This window comes from Oryctolagus cuniculus, chromosome X, assembly GCF_964237555.1.
Source record: "Oryctolagus cuniculus chromosome X, mOryCun1.1, whole genome shotgun sequence".
NCBI classification, from domain to species: Eukaryota; Metazoa; Chordata; class Mammalia; order Lagomorpha; family Leporidae; genus Oryctolagus; species Oryctolagus cuniculus.
The window spans coordinates 17081738-17097600 of record NC_091453.1 but is presented as its reverse complement, the minus strand read 5'-3'; the positions used below and the strand labels follow the sequence as shown (position 1 = coordinate 17097600).

Below are 15863 nucleotides of genomic sequence, written 5' to 3'. Positions count from 1 at the left end.
CAATGGAATGAGGCTGGAAATTAACTGACCACAATGGAATGAGGCTAGAAATTAACAATAATTTCTAGAAAATACGCAAACACATGAAACTGAACAACATGTTCCTAAATGAACATTGGGTCACAGAAGAAATCAAAAGGGAAATAAAAAAAAGACCCAAAAATGAAGATGACAATACAACATATCAAAATTTATGAGATGCCATTTGGGGGAGTGAGCCAGCAGATGGAAGATTTTTTTTTTTTGACAGGCAGAGTGGACAGTGAGAGAGAGAGACAGAGAGAGAAAGGTCTTCCTTTGCCGTTGGATCACCCTCCAATGGCCACTGCAGCCGGCGCACCGCGCTGATCCGATGGCAGGAGCCAGGATCCAGGTGCTTTTCCTGGTCTCCCATGGGGTGCAGGGCCCAAGCACCTGGGCCATCCTCCACTGCACTCCCTGGCCATAGCAGAGAGCTGGCCTGGAAGAGGGGCAACCGGGACAGAATCCGGTGCCCCAACCGGGACTAGAACCCGGTGTGCCGGCGCCGCAAGGTGGAGGATTAGCCTATTGAGCCACGGCGCCGGCTGGAAGACTTTTTTCTCTGTCTCACCCTCTCTCTGTCTGTAACACTACCTCTCAAATAAATAAATAAATAAATAACATCTTTTAAAAAACTTATGGGATACAGCAAAAGCAGTGTTACTAAGCAAGTTTATTTATTTATTTATTTATTTATTTATTTTTTGACAGGCAGAGTGGACAGTGAGAGAGAGAGACAGAGAGAAAGGTCTTACTTTTCCATTGGTTCACCCCCCAATCGCTGCTGTGGCCAGCGTGCTGCGGCTGGTACACTGCGCTGATCTGAAGTCAGGAGCCAGGTATTTCTCCTGGTCTCCTATGTGGCTGCAGGGCCCAAGCACTTGGGCCATCCTCCCCTGCCTTCCCAGGCCACAGCAGAGAGCTGGACTGGAAGAGGAGCAACAGGGACAGAATCCAGCGCCCCAACTGGGACTAGAACCTGGTGTGCTGGCGCCGCAGGCAGAGGATTAGCTTATTGAGCCGCGGTGCTGGCCATAAGGCAAGTTTATAGCAATTAGTGCCTACATGAAGAAATTGGAAAGGGATCACATAAATGAGCTATCAATGCATCTCAAGGTCCTAGAAAAACAACAAACCAAACCCACATTTACTAGGAGGAAAGAAATAATTAAAATTAGAGAATCAATAAAATTTAAACAAGAATATAAAAGATCAGAGAAATGAAGAGGTGGTTTGTTGAAAAAAAAAATAAACAAAATTGATACACCATTGGCCCAACTAACCAAAAATAAGAGGGTGAAGACCCAAATCAATAAAATCAGAGATGAAAAAGGAGATGTAACAAAAGATACCACAGAAATAAAAAGAATAATCAGAAATTACTACAAACAGCTATATGCCAAGAAATTGGAAAATCTGGAAGAAATGGATAGATTCCTAGACACAGACAATCTACCAAGATTGAGGCACAAAGACACTGAAAATCTAAACAGACCAATAACCAAGACAGAGATCAAAATCAGTAATAAACACCCTCCCAACAAAGAAGAGCCCAAGACCGGACAGCTTCACTGCTGAATTCTACATGACTTCTAAAGAAGAACTAATTCCAATTCTTCTCAAACTATTCAAAACAATTAAAAAGGAGGGAATCCTTCCAAACTCTTTCTATGAGGCCAGCGTCATGTTAATTCCTAAACTACAGAAAGATATGACAAAGAGCGAGAACTATAGACCAATATGATTGATGAACATAGGTGCAAAAATCATCAACAAAACAAAATACTAGCTAATTGAATGCAATAACACATCAGAAAGATCATTCACCCGGGCCAAGTGGGATTTATCCCTGGTAGGCAGAGATGGTTCAATATGCACTAATCAACAAATGTGATACATGACATTAACAAACTGAAAATTAAAACCATAGGCCAGCGCCGTGGCTCACTAGGCTAATCCTCCACCTGCGGCGCTGATGCCCCAGGTTCTAGTCCCTGTTGGGGTGCTGGATTCTTTTTTTTTTTTATTTAATGAACATAAATTTTCAAAGTACAGCTTATGGATTACAATAGCTTCCCCTACCCCCCATAACTTCCCTCCCACCCACAACACTCCCCTCTCCCACTCCCTCTCCCCTTCCATTCACATCAAGATTAATTTTCAATTCTCTTTATATACAGAAGATAAATTTAGCATATATTAAGTAAAGATTTCAATAGTTTGGGGTGCCGGATTCTGTCCCGGTTGCTCCTCTTCCAGTCCAGCTCTCTGCTGTGGCCCAGGAAGGCAGTGGAGGATGGCCCAAGTGCTTGGGCCCTGCACCTGCATTGGAGACCAGGAGGAAGCACCTGGCTCATGGCTTTGGATCGGTGCAGTGCGCCGGCCATAGCGGCCATTTTGGGGGTGAACCAACGGAAAAGGAAGATCTCTCTCTCTCTCTCTCACTGTCTAACTCTGCCTGTCAAAAAAAAAAAATTAAAACCATATAATTATCTCAATGGACGCAGAGAAAAGCATTTGATAAAATACAACATCCTTTCATCATAAAAACCTTAAGCAAATCGGGTATAGAAGGAACATTCCTCAACCCAATCAAGGCAACATATGAAAAACTGACATCCAGCATCATATTGAATGGGGAAAAGTTGGAAGCATTTCCACTAACACCCAGAACCAGACAAAGATGCCCACTCTCACCACTGCTATTCAATACAGTTTTGTAAGTTTTGGCCAGAGCAAGAAAAAAGAAATCAAAGGGATACACATTGGAAAGGAGGAAGTTGAATTATCCCTGTTTGCAACTGACATGATTCTGTACATAGGGGAACCAAAAGACTCTACTAAGACTATTGGAACTCAGAGTTTGGTAAAGTTGCAGGATATAAAATTAACACAAAAATGAACAGCCTTTGTATACACAGACAATGCCATGGCTGAGAAAGAATTTGTAAGATTAGTCCCATTCACAATAGCTAGAAAGATTTTAAATACCTTGGTGTAAATTTAACCAAGGAGTGACAAAAAGCATGAAACACTAAAGAAATAGAAGACATCAGAAAATGGAATAATCTTCTATGTTCAAAGATTGGAAGAATTCATATCATAAAAATGTCCATACTATCAAAAGTAACTTACAGATTCAGTGTGATCTCAAAAAAAATGCCAATGATGCTCTTCTCAGAACTAGAAAAAAATGATGCTAAAATTCATATGGAAACACAAGAGACCCTGAGTAGCTAAAGCAACCATAAACAAAAAAAGATGGAGGCATCAACTCAAAATGGATCAGGATCTAAATCTTCAACCTGATATTATCAAATTACTAGAGGAGAACATTGAGGAAACTCTACAAGACACTGGCATAGGCAAAGACTTTTTGGAAAAGATCCCAGAAGCACAAACAATGAAAGCAAAAATATAGAAATGCGATTACATTGAGCTAAGAACCTTCTTTACTGCAAAGGAACATTCAGCAAAGTGAAGAGGCAACCCACAAAAGGGAGAAAATATTTGCAAACTATGCAACTGATAAAGGATAATATCTAGAATCTATAAAGATTTTGTGGTTTGGCATGTGGAGCCTCTGCCTGCTAGTGGTCTGGGAAAGGCAGTGGATGATGGCTTGGAGGTGTGGAGGGCCTGGGGGTGCTCCTGGCTTCCATTTCCATTTAGCTCAGTCCTTCCCCACTGTGGCTGTCTGGCATGGTGGGCTGGCGGGATGGAGGATGTCTGTCTCTCCTTTTCTCTGTGGCACTTTCAGATAGATAAATAAATATATCTTTTTTTTAAAAAAAGAAAAAACAGCAATCTTGCACCCCCTGTCTAGAAACAGCTACTTTGCATGTCTTTTAACTAACTATTTGATATTCATGACCATTTCTTTCAGTAGCATATTTGTACTGCAAGTTTCAGATTTTCCAGCTGGGGGCATTATTTACTGATTCATTAAAATGAAGAACAGGATTTAGTTCTCTTTTGATCACTGGCTTCCACAAAGTATGCACAGCTTTTTAAGAACATTTTTTATTCTAATTTTCATCCGTTTTTAACAGATTCAATGTGATTCATAGATTCAATTCTAAAGATATAATTATAATTATATCCTTCCTCACTCCTTCCTTCCCTCCCCCTTCTCATTCCCATCCTCCTACCCTCCTTCCTTCTCCCTGTTTTTTTTTTTTTTAAGATTTATATATTTATTTGAAAGAGTTACATAGAGAAAAGGAGAGGCTGAGAGAGGTCTTCATCCACTGGTTTACTCCCCAATTGGCTGGAAAGGCCTGAACTGTACCAATCCAAAGCCAGGGGCCAGGAGCTTCTTCTGGGTCTCCCACATGGGTTCAGGGGCCCAAGGACTTGGGCCATCTTCCACTGCTTTCTCAGGCCATAGCAGGGACCTGGATTAGAAATAGAGCAGCCAGGACTCGAATTGGCGCCCATATGGGATGCTGGCACTGTAGACAGTGGCTTTACCCACTACACCACAGTGCTGGCCCCTCTCCCTGTTTTTTTTTTTTTTTTTTCTTTTAGTTCTTGGGATAACATATTTTAAATTTACTTTACAGTAAAAAGGCTTACTACTTCACCAAATAAGAAGTTTAACAAGTAAAAAGCAAAAAGACCCTAACTTAGTTGAAATATAGGCAACAGCTATAAATAATGGTTGAATGGAAAAATGATCATTTCACCCATAAACAGTAAATTTTAAAGTAATCACAGATCATTAAAACTATATTAGTATAACATTCTTATCCACTGGCTGGACAGAGTTATAAAACTAAGTTTTACAAAACTGTATTTGCAGCAGTACTGATACAAACAGTCATTTCTTTATTATTCTTTTGCCTTTTTCTCTCTTTTGTTTGCTTTTAATCTTAGTTTCTACATATAAGGGAGAGCATGTGGGATTTGTCTTTCTGGGTGTAGCTTATTTGACTCAATAAGATGTCCTCCAATGGCATCCATTTTGCTGCAAATGGTAGAATTTCTTTTTTTATAGTTGAGTAATATTCAATTGTGTACATATACCACATTTTATTTATCCATTCATCTTTTGATGGACACCTTGGTTGGTTCCAAATTTTGGCTATTGTGAAGAGTGCTGCTATAAACATGATGGTGCAGGTTATCTCTTTGATTCATTGTGCTCGTCTTTTGGGTATATACCCAATAGTGGAATTGCCAGATCACATGGCAAGTCTATTTGTAGTTTTTTAAGAAATCTCCATACTGTTTTCCACAGTGGCTGTACTAATTTACATTCTTGCCAACAGTGCCTAAGTGTTCCTCTTTCTCCACATCCTCACCAGCATTTCTTATTCTGTGTTTTGGATTTTAGCCATTCTGACAGGAGTGAGGTGATATCTTATCGTGGGTTTGATTTGCACTTCATGAATGGCTAGTGATGTTGAGCATTTTTTCATATATTTGTTGGCCATTTGTATTTTTTTTTTTTTGAGAACTGTTTATTGACATTTTCTGCCCATTTCTCAACTGGATTTTGTTGTTGTTGTTGTTGAGTTCTTTAAATTGCTGATATATTGGGGATATAAATCCTTTGCCAAATAGGTGGTTTGCAAATATGTTTTCCTATTCTGTTGGATGTCTTGTTAGGGTCTGAAAAAGCCCACCGCCCGAGGAGCGACTCCAAGAGACTTATTCTCTCATGCAACCAGCAAAGGGTTAAATTTATTGATCCAACATGTTGGGGCCCTCTGACAAGGACAGAGGAGCAGTGAGGAACTACAGCATAGGGTTTATAAAGGCAAAAACCGCAAAATCAGGAGGGGGGAGAGAATACACGGTTGCTAAGCGGTTGCTAAAATTTTACAATCAGCAATTATGATTTTAAGACATAGACAAATCACATCTTCATTATTAGCCCAGGTAACCCAGGTGCAACCTTTCTACTTTTAAGCTTGAGCAATCATGCTAGGGGGTTTTTGTGTGTTGCCAAGGGTGATGTAGTGCACTGCTATTGTCCGACTATTTGAGATCATAGTTTTAGACCAGAGTCTCACGGTGGCGGGGTTGCTTTCCCAGAATGCAGTCTCAAGTGCTCCAAAATGGAGTCCCTACTGTCAAGGTGCTACTTCACTCTGTTTTATTTTTACAGCTGCACCAGGAAGGTTTAAACCTGTAAGCTTAAGCTTAACTTTTTATACCCGCACATATACAATTTTAACTCTTCAGTCTCTTCACTCTACTGATGGCTTCATTTGCTGTGCAAAAGCTTCTGAGTTTGATATCCCATTTACTTAATTTTTATTTTGTTGCCTGTACTTTGGGAGTCTTGTCCAAAAAACTGTCCCCTACACCAATGTTTTGGAGTGTTTCCTCTACATTTTCGTCCAGCAACCTCATAGTCTCAGGTCTTAAATTGAGGTCTTTGATCCATCTTGAGTTGATTTTTGTATATTGTGAGAGGTATCATCTAATTTCATTCACATATACCTACATAGATGTATATCTATATATATATATAGATAGAAAGACAGATATAGATATATCCAATAATTTTGCCAGCACCATTTGTTGAAGAGATTATCCTTACTCCACTGTATGGTCTGAGCACTTTGGTCAAAAAAAGAGTTGGCTGCATGTATGTGGATTAGTTTCTGGCCTCTCTATCCTGTTCTACTGATTTATGTGTTGGTTTTTATGCCAGCAACAAGCTGTTTTAACTACTATAGCCTTGTAGTATGCTTTGAAATCAGGTATTGTGATGTCTCTAGCTTGGTTTTTCTTGCTCAGGATTCCTTTGGCAATTCAGGGTCATTTTTGATTCCATATGAATTTTAGGATTGTTTTTTTCTAACTCTGTAAAGAATGCCATTGGTATTTTGATAGGGATTACATTGACTCTATAAATTGCTTTAGGTAGTACAGATATTTTAATTATATTGATTCCTCCAATCCATGAGCAAGGAATATCTTTCCAATTTTTGTGTCTGTGATGATTTCTCTCATCAATGTTTGATAATTTTCACTGTAGAGGTCTTTCACTTATTTGATTAAATTTATTCCTAAATATTTGATTTTTTGTTGGCTATTGTGAATTTATCATTAGCATACAAAAAGCTCCTGATTTTCGTATGTTTATTTTGCAACCTGCAATTTTACAGAATTGGTTTATCAATTCTAACAGCTTTTTGGTGGAGTGTTTAGGTTTTTCCATGTTCAATATCATGTCATCTACAAACACAGATAATTTGAATTTTTCTTTTCCAATTTAATACCTGTTATTTCTTTCTCCTCCTTAATTGTTCTTGCTAAAACTTCCAGTACTATACTGAATAAGAGTGGTGAAAGTGGACATCCTTGTTTTGTTGCAGATCTGAGGAGAAATGCTTTCAGCTTTTCCCCACTCAGTATGATATTATTTTGTGATATTTAGCCATTACAATTTTGAGGAATATTCCTTCTATACCAAATTTGTGGAGGGATTTTTTTTTTTTGACAGAGTGGACAGTGAGAGAGAGAGACAGAGAGAAAAGTCTTCCTTTGCCGTTGGTTCACCCTCCAATGGCCGCCGTGGCCGCCGTGCTGCAGCCAGCGCACCGCGCTGATCCGATGGCAGGAGCCAGGTGCTTCTCCTGGTCTCCCATGGGGTGCAGGGCCCAAGGACTTGGGCCATCCTCCACTGCACTCCCTGGCCACAGCAGAGAGCTGGCCTGGAAGAGGGGCAACCGGGACAGAATCCAGCGCCCCGACCGGGACTAGAACCCGGTGTGCCGGCGCCGCAAGGCGGAGGATTAGCCTAGTGAGCCGCGGCGCTGGCCTGTGGAGGGATTTTATCATGAAGGCATGTTGAATCTTATCAAATGCATCTACTGAGATGACTATAGGCTTTTTGTTCTTCTATCGATGTGATTTATAACATTTATTGATTTGAGAATGTTGAACCACTCTCACATTTCTGTAATAAATCCCACTTGATTGTGATTTATGATCTTTTTGATGTGGCTTTGTATTCGATTTGATAGTATTTTTTTGAGAATCTTTGTATCTGTGTTCATTAAGAATTTAAGTTTGTAGTTTTTGTGTGATGTCTTTATTTGGTTTTGGTATCAAATCATGTTGGCCTCATGAAAAGAGTTTGGCAGAGTTCTATGCTGTTCAATAGTTTGGAAAAGTTTTAAGAGTATTTCCTCTTTGAATGTTTTGCAGAATTCAGTAGTAAAGACATCAGGTCCCAGGCTTTTCCTTGATTGAACACATTTGATTACTGCTTTAATCTCATTGTTTGTGTGGGTCTGCTTAGGTTGTCTGTATCTTCTTGAGTTAATTTTGGTATGTCATATGAATCCAGGAATTTATCCATTTTTTGAGGTCTCCCAGTTTATTAGCATATTGTTTTTCATAGTAGTTTCTTATGATCCTTTGTATTTTAACTGTGTCGGGTAGGTGTAATGTCTACTTTTTCATCTCTAATTTTATTTATTTGAGTTTTTCTTTTTTTCTTTGTTAGTCTGGCTAGAGGTTGATCTATTTTGTTTATCTTCTCAAAGAACCAACTTTTTTTATTTTCAATTTCATTGATTTCTGCACTTATTATTTCTTGCCTCCTGCTGATTTTGGGTTTTGTTTGTTCTGGTTTTTCTAAGTCTTTAAGATGCATATTTAGATCTTTGAGACATTTCTTTTTTAATGTAAGCACTTAGTGCTATAAACTTCCCTTTTAATACTACTTTTGCTATACCCCACAGGTTTTGATATGTTGTGCTTCATTTTCATTGGTTTCAAGGAAGTTTTTGATTTCCTTTTTCATTTCTTCAATAACCCATTGATCATTTAGTAGTATGTTGTTTAATTTCCAAGTATTTATGAGTATTCTATTGTTCTTCTTGTTTATTTCTGGTTTTATTCTTTTATGGTCTGGGAAGATATATAGTATGATTTCAATCTTTTAAATTTGCTGAGACTTGATTTTTGGCCTAATATGTGGTCTTTCCTAGAAAATGTTACATGAGCTAATGAAAACAATGTGTATTCTGTAGCTGTTGGGTGGAATGTCCTGTAAATGTCTATTAGGTCCATTTGCTCGACAGTATGTTTCAACTCCAATTTATCTTTATTGATTTTTTTTTGTCTGGATGATGTGTCTATTGTTGAGAATGGGGTGTTGAAGTCACTCACTATTATTGTGATGCAGTCTATCATTCATTTTAGGTCTAATGGTATTTTCTGTATATAACTGGGGGGTGTTGGGTGTATATATATTTATGATTGTTATGTATTCTTGCTGAATTGAACCTTATCAAAATACAATATCCTTTTTTATATCTTTTACAGTTTTTGATTTAAATTCTGCTTTACCTTATATTAGGATAGCTATGTCTGCTCACTTTTGATTTCCATTTGCCTGTAATATCTTTTTCCAATCCTTCACTTACAGTCTGTGTGTACTTTGTGAAGTGATTGCACTGTAGGCAGCATATAGTGGGGTTTGATTTTTTTTTTAATTTTATTTTTTTTTATTTTTGACAGGCAGAGTGGACAGTGAGAGAGAGAGACAGAGAGAGAAAGGTCTTCCTTTGCCGTTGGTTCACCCTCCAATGGCCGCCGCTGCAGCTGGCGCACCGCGCTGATCCGTTGGCAGGAGCCAGGATCCAGGTGCTTTTCCTGGTCTCCCATGGGGTGCAGGGCCCAAGCACCTGGGCCATCCTCCACTGCACTCCCTGGCCATAGCAGAGAGCTGGCCTGGAAGAGGGGCAACCGGGACAGAATCCGGCGCCCCGACCGGGACTAGAACCCGGTGTGCCGGCGCCGCAAGGTGGAGGATTAGCCTATTGAGCCACGGAGCCGGCCCTGATTTTTTTTTTATACATTCACCGAACCTAAATCTTTTGGTTGGTGAATTTAATCCATAGTATACACATCTTTATCCCAGACCTCTCACTATAAGGAGTGGCCACCTTGTCTGGACACATTTATTTGTATTATAAGATAAAATCATATTATCTTTTTTAACTTCATAGTCACCTGGTGGTTATATATGAATTTGGTTAGATCAATTTTCAGTGTTTTATATATAGTATCATGGCTATGTAAAAGCTACTTATAAGCAGTAAACAATAGTTTATTTTTTCATGCACAACTTCTGGTTATAAAATTCTGGGCTAAAAGTAGGTTTCATTTAGGGTGGGGTTTGGCACAGTGGTTAAGGCACCACTTGCAATGCCTGCAACCTGTATTGGAGTGCCTGGTTTGAGTCCTGGTTTTTACTGCTTCCTTCTACTGCACACCCTGGGAAACAGCAGATGATGGGTCAAGTACTTGGGTCCCTGCCACTCACAAGGGAAACCCAGATTCACATCCAGGCTCCTGGCTTTGGCCTGGCAGAGTTTGGCTTTTGTGAGCATACACGTTGTGAACTAGTAGTTGGAACATCTTTCTTTGCCTCTCCCTGCCTCTGTCTCTACACCTTTCAAATAAATAAAAAATAAATATGGGACCAGTGCTGTGGCATAGAGGGTTAGGCTGCCGCCTGCGATTTCTGCATCACATATGGGCACTGGTTCCAATCCAGCTTCCTTATAACGCACCTGGGAAAGCAGTGGAAAATGGCCTAGGTTCTTGGGCCCCTGAATCCATGTTGGAGACCCTGAAGAAGTTCCTGGCTTCGGTCTGGCCCAGCTCCCATCACTGCAGTCTTTTGCAGGGTGAACCAGCAGATGGAAGTTTTTGTGTCGCCCTCTCTCTTTATAACTCTGCCTTTCAAATAAAATAAATAAATCTTTAAAAAAAGAAAAAAATTAAAGGAAAATAACTTTCATTCAAAAATTTAGACTTTTTTTTCATTGTCTTACTGTTTGTCTACATTGCTACTGAGGACTCTGAAGATTCTGGTTCATGGTCTTTTTGTGTTTGATTTTTCTCTTTGGAAACTTAGAGGATCTTCTTTTTATTCCAAGTGTTCTATCATTTTGTAATAATGAGTGGCAGTGTAGATATATTTTTTTACTCACGATTTTGGGAACTCATGTCCTGCAATTCTGAGAAACATTCTTAAATTGTTTCTTTGAATTTCTCACATAGTTGTTTTGTTCTTTTTTTAAACCTTCTGTTTGTTATTCAGATAATGGATCTCCTGGACTGTTTTTCGAATTTTACCTTCTCTCTACTATTTTCTATCTTGCATTTTTCTTTCAATCTCAAAATGAGGATTTGCTTAAACTTTATCTTCAAATCCTTCTATTGAGTTTTAAAATTATCATTTTTAATTTCCAAGGACGTTGGAATACTTATTTTAAAAATAGTATCTCATTTGTAATTCAAGATTATAATATTATCCCTTAACTCTGAGAATATTGAAGGTAGAGATTCCTGCCATGATACCCCCATATACTTTACTTCCTTCAAGTGACCATTTTGGTGTCTCAGATATCAAACCTCTCCTGAGATTTTTCAAAATCACACTTATATTTAAGGATGGAGATCCAAGTAGCTTCCTGGGCTCTACTGATTGTGGGTTTGAATGAAGGGTGATCTGCTTGCCCACTTGAGTTCAGGAAGCTCTGATGTCAATTTCTCTTCTTCTCAGCCATGATGAATTTGGTCCACTTGAGTCTTTTATTGGTGCATAAATATTATACCCTAAGTCTTTCATGGTTCTGGATTCTGAAGCTTCAAATCTCAGGTTATAGTATATAACAAGCTGTTTCTCCAAAACTATTAAAAAGGTTTGTAAAAGGCTTATTTGTTTGTTTGAAAGGCAGAATGAGAGAGAGAGAGAGAGAGAGAGAGAGAGAGAGAGAGAGAGGAGAATAGAGAAAGAGAGGGAGAGGGAGAGGGAGAGGGAGGCAGAAACTCTTCCATCTGCAGATTCACTCCCCAAATGGTTGCAATCGCTAGAGCTGGGCCAAGCGGAAACCAGGAGCCTGGAACTCCATCTGTGTCGCCTATGTGAGCAGCAGGGGCACAAGTACTTGGGCTATCTGACACTACATTCTCATGTGCATCACCAGAGAGCTGAATAAGAAGTGGAGCAGTTGGGACTCAAACTGGCACTCACGTGGGATGCTGGCATCGCAGGCAGCAGCTTAACCAGCTGTACCACAATTACTTCTGCCGAGAATTTCTAAAACCTACTTAGGAATTTAAAAGTCAACAGTACATTTGCCTTGATTTCCCACAGTTGTACCTTGAGGCCTTACAAATGGAATGAACTGTCTGTCTCCTGGGGAGGGATAGGCAAGGCTGGGGAGAACTGGGAAGTAAGTGCATCATTATGAGGCCTTTATGATAAATTCTTTTGCTCTGTTAATTATATTTTCATGCATGTAAGATTTACCTTTACACATGGATGTTAGGCTTGTTGAACTGTATTTTGAAAAGTCTTTCTTAGGAAAGGACAGCATTTTCTCTTTGTAAGTGTGCTCAGCTTACAATAATACCTCAAGGAGTTGTTTAAAATCTTCAGCTTTGTATTTTATGGCACATAACTATGCCTAAAATATAGTAAAAGGATTTAAATAACTGATAAATTTGGTGAATATACCTGGGAATAGTTCCAAAAGAGAAAAACATTTATAATATTACCCTTATACAACTAAAAAAGAGGAACATATTTCATTTACTTGCAAAATAATAGCTACATGAATGTAAAAGAGGTACTATTTTATATGAAAATGGCCTTTGAATATGGTTTAAAACAATCCCTTTCTGTCTAATGTGACTTTCCAATTTCAGGCTCAAGTTGGCAGGTTTGTTTTAGAAGCCCAGCCCTTGAGGCCAAAGAGGACTTTTTCTTGCTGTTGCCTGTTGCCCCATTGCCAGGAATGCCAGTGTGTTCCTTTTTTAGAAAATGCAGCTGCTGTTTCTAGCCTATTCTGGCCACTCCAGACCTCAGTGACAACTGCTGAGGAAAGGCAGGGGAGGCAGGTGTAGGGAAAACCCACTGTCAGGAAAGCTCCTTGGTAACTAGGGCAGAGGTAAACACATCAGTTGAGTGCAGAGACATTTCCTGAACGTATTTTGAGAAGTGGGAGGGGTTGTAGTCTCTTCTGGATTGTAAAGGTAGGTAAAACTTTGTGGCTCTTCATGATATGTTGAGTATGGATTAATTTCATACTATATAATGGTTGTCATTGCTAAATTTAAATTAACAAAAATCTTTTGAGTTCCTCCTAAATGCAAGTAACTGTGCTAGTTCCAGAGGATAAAATACAAAGATGAGTAAGATACAGCTTTTGTTTTCAGCAGACTTTGCCTTGGATTTCCTCACCATAGTTCTCATATCCACTAGATATGCTGCCCTCCAATATGCAAGCTTTTTTGATCACTCTCCATTTTCCATGAGACGGAACTCAAATTTCTGCTTCATTCCCAAGGTCTTTCATGATCCAGTTCCACCCTGTTTTCCAAGCTCTTTCTGCTTGTTCTCAGCTATTTGGTATGTGGTGTATAGGCTATGGCACCATATTCTTTTATAACTCTCTTTCTATGGATAGAACTCCTACTTACTCTTCAACAGGCAACTGACATGTCAGCTTCTCTATGACACAGCCTGTAACTTCTCCCCCTTCTCAGACTGTTAGAAGCCCTTCCCCTGTACTTTCTTTGTGCCTATCAATATTATAATGTTCAGTGATAAAATGTTGAGATTGTTTATATTCAATTTGTTTTCTCTCATAGTGGGAAACTTCCTGAAGGGAGGAACTATATCCTTTTTCATCTTCAGCACATGCCACAGTTCTGGTATACAACAGACACAGAATTGGTAATGGCTTCTTGAATGAATGGCATGAACTCATTCACTGTTCTTTACTTTTCTGTTGCATCAACTGTCAATTTTTAAGAACCCAGTCTTCTTTGTCCCCATTTTTACTCCTTAATTCTCTTTCCAGAATGCTGTCAGAAGGGTATCTCAGTGGACTTGCCTGCTGGAATGACATCCACTGGAGTTGCACATCTTGTAATGAGCAGGTGGCTGAGGAAAAGGAAGAAGAGACGAATTCCACTGCTGCTCTTTCCTATTCCTCCATGGATGAAACACAAGTCAGAAGTCTCTTTGTGAGCTGCAAATCCTCTGGCAAGTTCATTTCTTCAGTGACTTCAAGAGACAGCCAACAGAGTAGAAGTCAGAGAGTCACTGTGCTGCAGACAAACCCCAATCCTGTGTTTGAAAGTCCAAACATGCCTGCAGTTGAAATATGTAGAGAGCCCAGCAGAGAGACCTACTTGGTTCCACCTTCCTGCAAGAGTATCTGCAAGAATTACAATGACTTGCATATTGCAGGGGGACAGGTGATGGCCATTAACTCAGTGTCAACAGACTTCCCTTCTGAGAGCAGTTTTGAATATGGTCCTTTGCTGAAGTCGTCTGAGATTCCTTTGCCCATGGAGGATTCCATTTCCACTCACCCCAGTGACTTTCCCCCAAAACCTGTTCAGCGGTACTCATCCTACTGGAGAATAACGAGCATCAAAGAGAAAAGCAGCCTACAAATGCAGAAGCCTATTTCTAATGCAGTGCTGAATGAGTACCTGGAGCAGAAGGTGGTGGAGTTATACAAACAGTACATTATGGACACCATGTTTCATGACAGTTCTCCTACCCAGATTCTGGCATCTGAACTTATCATGACAAGTGTGGACCAAATTAGTCTTCAAGTATCTAGAGACAAGAATCTGGAGGCCTCAAAAGCTAAGGATATAGTCATTAGCCGCCTATTACAGTTGGTGTCAACTGAGATCAGCACTCCTAGTCTTCATATTTCTCAGTATAGCAATGTGAATCCATAGGGAGGATGCTTCCATTCCTCTCTCTCAATGACTCAAAACCAAAGAAACACTTATTCATTCATTCTGAGAATGTGCAGGAGGGGGTTGTAAATGATAGTCATGAGATAGAGAAGTAAAGGTCACCAAGAAGTGAGGCATGAATTAAGATGAAATCGCATAGAAAGAAAATCATCATGAGAAGTGTGAGAAGAGGAGCTGTACAGAATGATTTCAAAGAGAGGTCTGTACAGTAACAAAGTTAAAAAAAAATCAAACAAGAAAAGGCTACAATTCATTTAATTCAGTATAGATACTGAACAAGAGGACAAGCCAACTAAGAATGAAACACACTATGGCAAAACTGAAAAGCCAAAAAGTTTCAGGATAAAGAGTTAATATGTTTGGGGCCAGCACTGTGGCATAGTGGGTAAAGATGCAGTGCCAGCATCCCATATGGGCACCACTTTGAGTCCCAGCTGCTCCACTTCTGATCCAGCTCTCTGCTGGAAGGCAGCAGAAGATGGCCCAAGTGCTTGGGCCCCTGCACCCACAAGGGAGACCTGGAGGAAGTTCCTGGCTCCTGGATCAGCCCAGCTCCAGCCATTGAGGCCATTTGGGGAGTGAACCAGCAGATGGAAGACTGACTTTCTCTCTCTCTCTCTCTCTCTCTCTGCCTCTCTGTAACTCAGCCTTTCAAATAAATAAATAAATATATTTTTATAAAAGAGTTACTGTGTTTGGTACTCAAGTGAATTCCTTCAAGTTGTTCTTGAGGGAAATGGACTGTAGAAGGCTGCTATATTTGGATAGAATGTTTAATCATTTTTTCAAAATATATCTTTCTATTTCTTTTATCCTGTATAATTTTAAAATATATTGTAAATATTAAAAACTAGCAAATTGCAATTGTGTTTTTCCTTTAGAATAATTATTTATCTACAGCAATAGCCACACAACAGCCACTCAAATCCTCAAATTCTGTTTATTGGTGGAGATGAGATTTTCTAGATGGAAAACACCACATATTGAACATTTAACCATTGAGTTTTATTTTGCTAAATGTATGAATTTTCTTGGTTGTACTAAGCTTCAAAGGAAGTGGTGAATCTTACTTT

General features: G+C 39.4%; 1 protein-coding gene across 2 annotated transcripts in view; it reads left to right on the top strand.

The window, feature by feature from the left end:
* TASL (TLR adaptor interacting with endolysosomal SLC15A4) overlaps positions 1 to 15640 on the top strand; it is a 25241-nt gene extending 9601 nt beyond the window's left edge. The window contains exons 2-3 of one of the 2 annotated variants that reach the window (XM_051827662.2): positions 13660 to 13744; positions 13872 to 15640. In XM_051827662.2, the coding sequence (XP_051683622.1) occupies positions 13873 to 14769 (897 nt within the window). In that variant the 5' untranslated portion in view covers positions 13660 to 13744; position 13872 and the 3' untranslated portion in view covers positions 14770 to 15640. The remainder of the gene's footprint in view (positions 1 to 13659; positions 13745 to 13871) is intronic. The other variant, XM_002720005.5, reaches the window with a different exon arrangement.
* Positions 15641 to 15863: the final 223 nt, after the last annotated feature.